Genomic DNA, 12,479 nt, shown 5'->3' with positions numbered 1-12,479 from the left:
GGGACACAGAGATGCTACAGCGGGCGAGGTGCTTGCCTTCCTCGTGGCAGACCCTAGTTCAGTCCCGGACACCACATATGATTGGGTCTCCTGAGCACCACCAGGAGTGATCGCTGAGCACTGCTGGATGTGGCCCAAAAGACAAAAATTAACTTGAAGAAAAAAAAAAAAAAAGAGTTCCTGGAGCCAGAGTTGTAGTACAGGGGAGAGGGAGTTTGCCTTGCATGGGGCTGACCCAGGTTCGATCCCCAGCACCCCCTAGGGTCCCTGAGCAGCGCCAGGAGTAATTCCTGAGTGCAGAGCCAGGAGTAAGCCCTGAGCATTAAATAAAGAGTTCCACACCAAGCCCCAATCTACTCTCTTCATTTTAAGTCTTGACGAATCCCAGTCACAGTGATGGTCCAAACTTGATAAAGGGTTAAGCTGTATTTTATATCTTTAGGAAGAACCAGACACTTGTCAATGCATTTGTGGGTTTCCTACCAACATGGGAAAATAAGGACAGTGCTTATTTTTATTTTATTTTATTTTTTGCTTTTTGAGTCACACCCAGCGACGCATAGGGGGGTTACTCTTGGCTCTGCACTCAGGAATTACTCCTGGCGGTGCTCAGGGGACCATATAGGATGCTGGGAATCGAACCCGGGTCGGCTACATGCAAGGCAAACGCCCTACCCGCTGTGCTCCAGGCCCAAGTGCTTATTTTTAAAGGAAAACTTTGGGTGCAGAATAGTAAGGTGGGCAAGTGGCTTGCTTACCTTGTACATGGCTGACCCAGGTTCAATCCCTGCCATCCCATATGGCTCCCTGAGCCTGCCAGGAGGGATCCCAAAGAGCAGAGCCAGGAATTGGCACTGAGCACTAGTCGGATGAGGCCCAAAAGCCAAAAAAAAAAAAAAAAAAAATTTCTAAATGAAAACAAGGAAAATTAATGAACTTAACAAAGATCCAAATGTTCCATGATGTCATAAATATCCTAACATAATTTCCCTGTAAAAGTAAAATACAGCTTCCCTGTAGCTGAGACAGAGACGGAGAGCCTGAAAGGACACCGGAGATGACCTCCACCGAAGCCTGCGCTACGCTCTGCGCGGTCCGGCGTTCCCGGTAATGAACGGGCAGAAACCGGTTCTGGTGCTGTGCCGGCTGCCAGCCAGAGCTCCCAAAGTCAGCAGATAGAATGGGGAAGCTGTCAGGTCAAGTTGGCTCAAAACAAAGCTGTGGTCGCAGGCAAAGACCGCGCTGTCTCTTCCGCTCACGTAAGTTGGCAGGATGCAGAAACAGGATCCTCACCCAGCCACCGTTGCAGGATGCCAAAAACCGGTGCTTTTGACTTTCTGCTCTGTTAAGCTTGGTGTCTGGCACGCCCTGTGTCTAGAGTGAACCCGAGACCCAGGGGGACCCGCCGCGGAAACCAGGACACCAAGGAATCACCCTGAGGCATGAGAGAAAGAAGTTTCTGGAGGAGCATGTGGAACGACAGTGGCGATAAAGAGGCAGTAAGAACAGTAATGAAGGAGGGAAGCCGGGCCTGGCACACGCAAAGCCGGCGCTCTGCAGCACCTAACAAGGTGCTCAGGGGGTTCCTGGGGTGCCAGCGATGGACCCCGGGGCCCCTCCGTGCAGAGTGCCCATTGCAGCCCTTTGATCGCTCAGCTCCCTCACCCCTGCTTCCATTTTCTTATGTCTGTAGAATGGGCATGATAGTTGTCCCTACCCAACATTTAATATGGGGATTAAGCGAGAATTAATGCAAGTCAAGTGCTTAAGTAGGGTCCGTGGGAAACACTTAAGCCAAACAGCTATTAAGGGCGGGAGGTGGGTCCGCTGCAGAGCGCCGGCTTTGCGTGTGCCAGGCCCAGCTCCCTCCTTCGCTACTGTTCTGACTGCCTCTTTATCGCCACTGTCATTCCAGCACTGCCAGGTGTCGCCTGAAAACAAAACTGGGAGTAGGGCCCGGGCATGGCTCAGCGGGAGGGCACAGGCCCAGCAGATGAGGTCCTGGAGCACTAAGGAAAACGGAAGCGTGACAGCAGCTACTTTCCCCACGTCACTCCAATCCGCTCACAGTCAGCTCAGAGCCAGCGCGCACAGCCTGTGCGGCAGGGACGCATCCTGGACCCCAACAGGACGACGCATCGGACATTCCGCCTGACCCATCACGGGGCTCCGGGGACACGAAGTTTAAACAAAGAAATGACTCTGAGGTCAGACAGTGAGTCACGGCATAAAACCCTGCTCCACCCACCTCAAACCGGGAAGGCTCGCCAGAGGGCTTTCGCTCAGTTTCCCTTTCTGCGCAAGGGACGGCAGCGGGCCTCAGGTGGGCGACTGGCACACGGTAAAGGCTCGGCCAGTCAGGCAGCAGCAGACACCGTCAGAGAGGCCTTCGCCGACCACCCTCACCAAACGGCCTTCAGGGTAGGCCAGGCTGCCCCATGTACAGTACATGTCTGCATGCGTGAGGCCCCATGTTCCACTGAAGGAGGGAGGGAAGGACAGGGGGAGGGGAGGAAAAGGAAGAGGAGGAGAAAAAGGAAGGAGGAGGAGGAGGAAGAAAATTCACAACACTACCAGTATCTGTCACTAATCTGATGACTTATGGATTACCCATCACACCCATGAAAATGCACATTCTAGGGCAGAACGAACTTTATCAACCTGCTGCTATTTCCCCAGCACCTAATCAGTGTTTTGGCACACAGAAGTAAAAATATATTTGCTGAATGAAAGAAATGTGCAAATATATTTTCATTTGATTAAACAATAACAGAATTTCATTCAGTAAGGTACAGCCCACTGGCAAATTTACACACTGAGCATCTCTGCGGGAACTCTTGGGACGGGAAGAGAATAACTTCAGGTGACGCTTAACCGTGGAAAGGCATTGAGGCTGGAGCGATAGCACAGCGGGTAGGGCGTTTGCCTTGCACACGGCCAACCCGGGTTCGATTCCCAGCATCCCATATGGTCCCCTGAGCACCACCAGGGGTAATTCCTGAGTACAGAGCCAGGAGTAACCCCTGTGCATCGCCGGGTGTAACCCAAAAAGAAAAAAAAAACCGTGGAAAGGCATTAGAACTCTGGAGCGGGGACAGCTCAGCAGCAGAGTGCCCGCTGCGCGTGTGAGGTTCTGGGGTCCAGCACTGCCAAAACTTAAAAAAAATAAAAATAAAAAATTGATAAATTTCCTGCAAGAATTGGGCGGCTCTTGGGGGGGCAGGTCAGCTGGGATCGGTGAGGATGGCCACAAGTTTCCGTACACGCGTCTCAGGACAAAGCGTACCAGGAAGGGAGAACAAGAAGAGACGCCCCAAGCCCAGGGCCACGTGCTGTTCTGGGCCAGGTCGGAACCAGGAATGGCTCAGGGGCAAAGGCAGCGAGAGGCCATATCACAGAGGAGCTCCTGGGTCATGCCAAGATTTATTCTGGGCTGGGGCGAGAGGCCAGTGGAAAGGCGCCCGCCTTGCATGCACCCCACCCCGAGGCTCTGTCCGCTGAGCCTCGGGTCACACTCTGGGTGACCCGAGAGTGCAGAGCCAGGAGGAAGCCCTGAGCTCAACTAGGTGTGACCCCAAACCCCAAAAAATAAGAAATAAAGAAAAAGGAAGAGCCGAGGGAAGGCTCAGTGGCCCAGCCACGCCCCCAGCAACACCAGGCTCTGCCCGAGAGCTCCCCCAAGCACCGCCAGGGTGGCACTAGCAGCGCTGCACCCGAGGGCTTTGGCACTGATCCGCCCAGCCCAATTAACTGAGTGTCACCTGGAATGGTCCCTAAGCCCGCTGAGTGCTGCCTGGTTATACCCCCAAAATTGATAAAGAAAAGGAAAAGGCTACTCTCAAAACCGTGAGGCCACTTGGTATCACAAAATAAGAAACAGAGGAAGGCTGAAGAGAGTACAGTGGGTAGCGCGCTTGCCCTGAGTACGTGGCTGACCCGAGTTCAATCCCCGGCACCCCAAAGGATCCCCTGAGCCCTGCCAGGAGTGATCCCTGAGAGCAGAGCCAGGAGTAAGCCAAAAGTGGAAAGAAAAAAGGAAAGGGAGAAAGGGAAGGAGGGAGGGAGGGAGGCCAGGGAGACAGATCACATAGTATAGCACGTGCGTTGCACGCACGAGGCCTTGAGTTCCATCCCTGGCACCACATGCTCCCCCACTCAGGGGGTGGCCCGGGGGGCACCAGGATGGGCCTCGTGGCTCCAGCCCCCTCAGCCTAACAGCACACTCAAATACTCATTCAATACACGCTTTTCTTTTATAGCTTCACTGTGATTTAAGATTCTCTTGAAGTGTGCAACTGAGTAGTTATTATATATTCTGAAATAAATTCGATTTGTGAGCAAATTCATCTTTTCTGTAATGCATGCTTAGGAAGAAGTTTAGAAATCGCCAAAAAACACAGAATAACAAAAATTAATGTCACTCACAACCCTAGCATCTCAAACCCACGCAGGAGCTCATGCCGCCAGATGGTTTTCTCAACAGATACCAAGATCCAAAGTAAGAAAGGAATGGCAGGGCAGCACCAGGAAGAAAACCTTACAAGAAGAAGCTAGCGGACTAGAAGATAAAAGCGTGTCACAAGTAAACGAAAGAATATCAATGGGTGAAAAAAGAAATGAGTGGGCCCCTGAGGGAAGGAAGTATACTAGAGCATTTTAAAATAATTTAGAAGAAATACAAATTTGGCTTAGTTAAGGAAAAGCCATAAATATTAATACTAGAAATACCATACAGAAATTTATCTCTGAACCAGTATTATCACCTGGAACATTCTACATCTACCATCCAGAACTAACGCCTCTAGTTACAGTGTGACAAAAGTAACATGAACTGCAGGACCTACAGACAAGGAAGATAGTATTATTATTTTACTAACACTATTTTTTTTAGTTTTATTTTACTGAATCACCGTGAGATAGTTATAAGCTTTCATGTTTGGGTTACAATCTCACAATGATCAAACGCCCATCCCTCCACCACTAACACTATCCTTAAGGAGCTTGGGGCCACACCCAGCAGTGCGGAGGCCTTGCTCCTGGCTCTGTGCTCATGGGGTCACTCTTGGCAAGGCTGGGGTTCGGCCATAGGCCGTTCCGGGGATCTAAACTGAGGTTGGCCCTGAGCAAGGCAAGTGCTTTAACTGCTGCGCTGTCGCTCAAGCCCGTTAGTAGTTTTACTTTAACATTCACATGCAGCTGTTATATACTATGTCATGTATTAAAAAGTAAATAGCCCATGACCTCGGGGCCAGCAGCCAAGGCACTAGCCTCTCATGCAGCCACCGACTCGGGTTCAATCCCCAGCACCCACTGTGGTCCACAAGCTCCGAGCCAGGAGTGATCTCTGAGCACTGAGCCAGGAGTAAGCCTTGAGCACAGTAGGCCAGAAGTAGCCCGTAAAAAACAACAATGGGGCTGGAGCGATAACACAGCGGGGAGGGCGTTTGCCTTGGACGCGGCCAACCCGGGTTCTATTCCCAGCACCCCATATGGTCCCCTGAGCACCACCAGAATTAATTCTTGAGTGCAAAGCCAGGAGTAACCCCTGTGCATTGTCGGGTGTGACCCAAAAAGCGAAAAAACAAATAAAAACCACCACCACCATAAGACAGCTTATGACGTTAAGACATAACTAATGTTTTTTTGGTTTTTTTTTTTTTTTGCTTTTTGGGTCACACCCAGCGATGCTCAGGGGTTACTCCTGGCTCTGACTCAGGAATTACTACTGGCAGTGCTTGGGGGACCATATGGGATGCTGGGAACTGAACCTGGGTTGGCCTCGTGCAAGGCAAACGCCCTACCCGCTGTGCTATCGCTCCGGCCCCAAGACATAACTAATGTTTTAGGGACCTGTTTTCTGGAAGGACTGCAGACAAAGTCACGACGGATCACCATTTCCAGGCCTTCTCTACCACCTGCCCGTGGTGGGGGGCAGGTGTAAGTGTGTGGGGAGTCAGTTCCCCACTGGCAACTATGGGATTTTCTGGCTTGTAAAGCGTTCAGAGGGAGCGTGGATCCTGGAGACGTCCTCATCAGGAAAGTGCCCCATGAACGTGCTAAGAGGAACAACCCGCAGCCTGGCCGCCAGGCGCCTGTCTGGGTCCATGAAGACCTTCCAAAGGCACGTGGGTGCCTTCCGGGCTGGCCCGGGGAAGGAAGGATTCTGCCGGCGCTGGTCAACCCCAAGGCAAACTCCTCATTCCAGGTCACTGCCGAGGCGGGGTCCGACTCCATCTCCCTCCCGCTCCCAGAGACACAGAGGCCGCTCTCTGGCCCAGCGAGGAAACTGGAAGACAGGTTTAAAAAGAAATCACACACCCACTAGTGTATCCCACAGATCTGTAAATCAATCCATGCCCAACAGACTCTGTGAAAGTCATTCTCTGTGTGACTTAAGGAATCTGAGCTTCCCCGGGGCGACGGGTCCTATTACCCGAGGCACCGCTATCCTGTTACCACACTCACAGACTGAAATTCAAATCTCCTAAGGTACAGAAACGCTTTTAAGACTTTTTTTTTTTTTTTTTTTTTTTTGCTTTTTGGGTCACACCCAGCAATGCTCAGGGGTTACTCCTGGCTTTGCACTCAGGAATTACTCCTGGCAGTGCTTGGGGGACCATATGGGATGCCGGGGATCGAACCCGGGTCGGCCGCGTGCAAGGCAAACGCCCTACCCGCTGTGCTATCGCTCCGGCCCCTCTTTTAAGACTTTTGATGATAGGGAAATAACTGAAATTTCAGCCAATCGCTTTTATTTGATCAATTTTATTTACTCTATGTCATTTAGGATCTATCCTCTCATATGGATTTAGAGATCCTTTTAAATATATATATGCATTATATATTTATTTATAAAATATATATAAGTATACATATACTTGTTATATATATTTGTTTCACTACCTCTCAGAACAATAGTAAGCAGACACTCTCCCACCCAATGGACGGAAAGCCGAAGCGCGGAGGAGTCTGACCAAGCACATCGTGAGAACACGGAGTGACTCCACACAAACCGGCTTCTGTGGCTGAAGGGCAAGTGCCCCCACAGAAGCTGCACTCCCACGGCAGACTGACACGGCAGCTCGGCCACAGCCGCCTCCTTCAGGGGCTCAAACACTGCCTTGTTCACTGAGGCTTAACTTCAGTACCCGCTGCTGGAAGCCTGGAGTCTCGGGAGAAACGTGCCTGATAAACTTGACTGAGCTCCTGAGTCCACACGCGCAGATAAGGGTCTGCGCACGCGCTCTGGGCAAAACACAAATGTGACAGAGCTTGGGAGAGATAAAGAAAGGCACATTCTATCTCCTCATCAACTTGAGGTCACGGAGGAACTCTCGAGCATCTGCGAATTGCATTAATTTTTTCGCCTCCTCTGCCTAAGCAACTTAAAATGTGGCAGGAACCAAAGGGTAGGATCAATAAGGAGACGCCGGAACCCTCCGTCCCGAGCCCCCAGCAGGGCCGCCCCGAGATCCATACCGTATTCCCACAGAGAGCAGAGTGTACTCCTTGGCACGGAAGGAAAACCATGCCAAATTCCAGGCTGCGACTTTCCCAAGGGAGCGACAAACCAGACACTTGCTTATACCAGAATCTTAAAAGTCAACTGCATTTCACAGCGACTACCCGGGGTGTGAGAACATGAGTGGGACCCGGGGCTTTTGTTTTAAATTTCCTATTTTTCTACAATGCCCAAATTGCTAATAATGGACACACTGTAATCTTTGTTCCTCACCTCCATGCCCATAGAAACGCCATGAGAGGGCCGAGGAGACAGCTCAAAGGGCTCTGCATGCAGGAGGCCCGGGTTCGACCCCAGGCACTCGAGGGCCCCCGAGCACTGCTAGGAGCAACGCCGCAATGTGCAGGAAGCAGCCCCTGAACACCACCAGGTGTGGCCCCAAAACCAAAACCAAACCACCAAAACGGCCACGAATACAGCAACAGTGATTTTAAAGCCCACAATAGGTCTGCGCTTTGTCCATGAAGAGCTGGAAAACATAAACCACAAGAGGCTGTAAGAGATTTCAGATGTTAACAAAGAAAACAGCTGAGAAACAACTGCACTGCTCATGGTTTGTTAGGAAAGGAAAAAGATTTTTCAAAAAGCAAATTAGGGGCTGGAGCAATAGCACAGTGGGTAGGGCTTTTGCCTTGCATGCAGCCAACCCAGGTTCGATTCCCAGCATCCCATTTGGTCCCCTGAGCACTGCCAAGGGTAATTCCTGAGTGCAGAGCCAGGAGTAACCCCTGTGCATTGCTGGGTGCGACCCAAAAAGAGAAAAAAAAAAGAAAAGAAAGCAAATTAGATTTCTATAGGAATCCAGAAAAATTCTGACCTTCCTAACACTCAAATGCCCAACTCTCTCTTCTCGGCATTACGGACAGAGGCCTATTTCCAGAAGATTGAATCCCACAACAGTCACGCACACACAAGTATGTGTGTACACATAGATAAACCTCTGATTCACATGTTCACACATTTTATTTTGGTTTTGGGGTCATCCCAACTGTGCCCAGGGCTTACCCCTGGCTCTGCTCTCAAGGATGAGTCTTGGCAGGGCTCGGGGGACCCCATGGGGCCAGGGATCAACCTAGGTTGGCTCAGGCTTGTGTCTCAGAATTCTCATCTGGGGCCAGAGAGACAGTGAGCGGGTAAGGCACTTGCCTCACATGCAGCTGACCCCAGTTGAATCTCCGGCACCCCAGGGGTCCCCCAAGCACCGCCAGGAGCACAAAACCAGGAGTAAGCCTTGAGCACCTCTGAATATGGCTCAAAACCAAATACACAAACAAACAAACAAACAGACAGACAGAACCCCACAAGACTGTCATCCAGGGCAGTGTGAGGGCCGGCAGGATGAAGCACATGCTTTGCTTGCAGGAAGCCCGGGCCGCATCCCAGACACCACCACGTAGGTACCGAGCATCGGCAGCCCTGAGCACTGCTGGGCGTGGCCCCCAAACAAATCCAAAAATAAGCCGATTGTGTTCACCTAGACCACTTACAGAGCACTGCGCAGCGCCGATATGGCCTCAACGCCACCACCAGCTACCACACGGAGACCTCAAATTAGCAGATGACTCGAATAATTGGAAGGGCAAGAGCGGGCCATTTTCTCCCCACAGGGTGTTATTTTCCACCCTGCAGATAAAACAACATGCTCCAAAGAGCACGAGTGTTCCACAAGTCGCTGGCAGGCACGAGGGTGACGGACGAAAGGCAAAGTCAGAGCAGGGCAGTGGACAATCTGAGGGACGGTCTGCGGAGAGGCCCGGAGGGAACGGCCGGCCGGCCATGCGCTGGTTGCTCCCACGAGCTGAGCGGCAGCAGGAGGCCTGCTGGATTCCTGGGCTAATAATTTATTCTGAGGACTTTTCAGCGACCTGTTCGGGCAGGTTTAGGGGGCCCCTCTGCGGCACGGCACCTTCCGGCCCGCAGGCGTGAGCAAGCTAGAGAAGGAAGCTGTGCAAATGATCAGGAGGCCGAATGGCCCGGGCCCCCTCCCTGACAAGGGGTCTCCTGAGACCACAGCCAGTGACCCCACCCCCATCCATCACACCTTAAACACAGAACACTACCAGATACAGTCCCCAAGCCGCTCCTGTTCTACTACTACTGAAAAACAGAAGTCACACAACCCAATGTGCAGAGGGGAGGGAGAGGGGCCAAGAGCATCTTCTGACACTGGCCCCCAGCAGGACGAGGGGCTCTGCCAGGAGAATCCTGCAGCTCCAGACGGAGATTCCTAGAGAGAGGCCCGGCCGGGCCCACGAGAGGAATGCAAGCACACACTCGAGTGCCACTCGGGGCAAGTGGCAGAGCAAGCGAGCAGGAGTTTCCAATTACCACAAAGGGCGAGAGTCAGCGCATGGTCTGTCAAGCACAAAAAGGCAGGTGGAAACCCACCGGAAGTGGCGTCCGGTGCGTACCTGCAAGCAACAATTCCACACCTTCAAAGAAAGACACCCTGAAGAAACCTGTAGGGCACACCCCAAGCACTGCGATTGGTGAGGACCAACAGGAACCCCCAGCTGTTGGCTGAGAGGATTAGGACCCATCCTGCACAAGCCCATCCACGACGGAGGAGCATATTTAAGAGGGAGTTACCTTCCAACACCCAGGATCCGCACAAACTGAAGGCTGAGCTATACACTCGCGCCAAAACAGACCACTGGCTACACACAGTAAGAAAGGACTTAGAGAAACTTCAAAAACGTTCAAAGCAGGGGCGTGAGTTTGGCTCTCCAGGTCTCCCAGGCAGGCGGGAGAGCCGGCTCTGGTCCCCGGCACTGCTTGGAGGAAAACCTGCACCACCTCCCTTCTTCAAAAAAAGGAAAAAAAAAAAAGAAAATTCAAAACAGGGCCAGGAAGAGAGCTCACAGACTGAGGGCATACTTTGCATACACGAGGCCCAGGTTTTAGGCGTTGGGCTTTTGCTTGTTTTTTGCATTTTGGGGCCACACCTAACAGAGCTCAGAGCTTACTCCTGGCCTGGCTTGGGAATTACTCCTCGCAGGGTTGGGGGGTTGTAGAGGGTGCCGGGGCTAGAACCCATGTAAAGCCCTATCGGCCAGACCATCGCTGTGACCCCGAGGCCCAGGTTTGATCATTGGCACCACACGGCCCCCAGAGCAAAGCTAGAGCAGCCCCCCAACACCAAGCCAGGGGGAGCCCTAGAGCACTATGTGGTGAAGCCAGCCCCTTAACACCCCCCTCAAAATAAAAAATTTCCAAACAGGGCCGGGATGATAGCTCCAAGGACGGCTGGAGCACGTGCAGTGGCACCCTGGCACGCCCTGCGCAGGGCCGGGAGGCGCCCCTCAGCAGTCAGGTGTGGCCCAAACCCCGGAGAGAAAAAAAAAATTCCAAACAAGTATTGTTTACAGATGCACAACACATCGAGAGTCAAGTTATTTTTAAAGGACGGGAAATGATCAACTCAGACTGCAGAATAATGTTTACCTTTGGGGGGGAGGGGATGTGGTCAGGAAGGGCACCCCCCCCCCCCCCGCGCGTCAATACCAGCCCGGCAGACACAGACCTAACTACTTCACATCCAAGCGAGGCAGGAAAGAAGAGCGATCTCTCCAGACCTGCATCGGGGTGAAAAAGCCACAGATGCATGAAATAATTGGAAAAACTCCAAAGAAAGGAGGAGAAAAAGCGCCGAGGGTGGAGCCTGGCAGCGCTGCGGAACCCCAAGTCACACACATCCACCCGGCTGGGCTGGGCTGGCCCCCCAGAGCAGGAAGCCGGCACCCACAGTCCCAGGCACTTCGCTGGCCTCGACAAAAGCAGTTCAGGGTCCGGGCAAGGGGCAAGCTCGGGGCCATTTCACACCGCCCCAAAGAGCTGGGGAAAGACCCCCCCACCCCGCCCGCTCAGAAACAAAACGCCCCAAACTTGGGACGCTCGGACCCGCGGAAGGAAACCCCCAGAGGGGGCCCAGGGAGGCCGGGCCCGGGCTCGGGAGGCGGGCGGCGACGGCCTGCAGCCCGCTGGGGCTCCTGGGGGAGGGGCGCCCGGCACCCCGCGTGGCCCGGGCGCCCGGGAACCCGCGTCTCGGCGCACTGGGCGCCCCGGCGGCGAGCCAATGGCCCGTAACTGGCAGACGGTGACAACCGCGCTCGGCACGTGCGGCGCGGGTTGGGAAATCGCAATATCGCGGGCGATCTGGAGCGCCCGTCCGCAACACATGTACAGCCCAGGGGCGGGCGCCCGGGGAAACCGAGGCCCGGGAAGGCAGGCCCCGAGGCCCCCGGCGGGCGAGGGCGGGGCCCGGGCGGCGCGTCCCCCTCACCTGGGCACGCAGCTGGACGAGCTCCGGTCCACCTCCCAGGTGGCGTACAGGTTCATCTGCACGGGCGCGGGGGTGCGGCCGGGCCCGGGGCCGCCGGGAGGCGCGGAGCCCGAGGCCACGGCGACGGCCATGGAGGCGGAGGTGGACGAGGACGAGGACGAGGCCGGCGCCGCCGAGGTGGACGAGGACGACGAGGTGGCCTGGGCCGGCTTGGGGGGCGTCGGCTGCTGGGGCGGCGGCGGCTGCGGCGGCGGCGGCTGCGGCGGGGACTGGGCGGCCCCCGAGCCCCGCGGGCCGCTGCCGCCCCCCGCGCCTCCGGGACCACCACTGGGCCCTCCGCGTTCCGCCATGGCCGGGCAGCGAGCGATGCCGAGCGGCCGGCGGCGGCGGCGGCGGGGCCCGGCCTGTCTCCTCAGCCCGCCCGGCCGAGCGGAGCGCGCCCGCGAGAGGCTGCACGCACGCGCGGGCCCGGGCGCGCGGCCGAGCGCTCGCCCGCCGCTGCCTGTTGCGGCTCGCGCCGCCGACCCCGGGTGGGCGTGTCCGAGGGGGCGGGGCGGCCGGGCGCGCGCGCCCCACCCAGCGCCGGGGCGGGGCCGGGGCGGGGCCGGGCGCGCGCCCTCGCTCCCGCCGCTCGGGGGCCGCCGCGGGCGCGCGCCCGGCTGGCCCCGCCCCGCG

The 12,479-nt window shown here is 54.9% G+C and overlaps 1 protein-coding gene across 1 annotated transcript in view; it reads right to left on the bottom strand.

The window, feature by feature from the left end:
• PACS1 (phosphofurin acidic cluster sorting protein 1) overlaps positions 1 to 12,260 on the bottom strand; it is a 105,989-nt gene extending 93,729 nt beyond the window's left edge. Inside the window, exon 1 of the mRNA XM_055141534.1 lies at positions 11,805 to 12,260. Coding sequence (XP_054997509.1) covers positions 11,805 to 12,154 — 350 coding nt within the window. The 5' untranslated portion in view covers positions 12,155 to 12,260. The remainder of the gene's footprint in view (positions 1 to 11,804) is intronic.
• Between the last annotated feature and the right edge of the window lie 219 nt (positions 12,261 to 12,479).

This window comes from Sorex araneus, chromosome 6 (assembly GCF_027595985.1).
Source record: "Sorex araneus isolate mSorAra2 chromosome 6, mSorAra2.pri, whole genome shotgun sequence".
Classification (NCBI taxonomy): Eukaryota; Metazoa; Chordata; class Mammalia; order Eulipotyphla; family Soricidae; genus Sorex; species Sorex araneus.
Note: the sequence above shows the minus strand (reverse complement) of the source record. Positions and strands in the feature narration are given on the sequence as shown.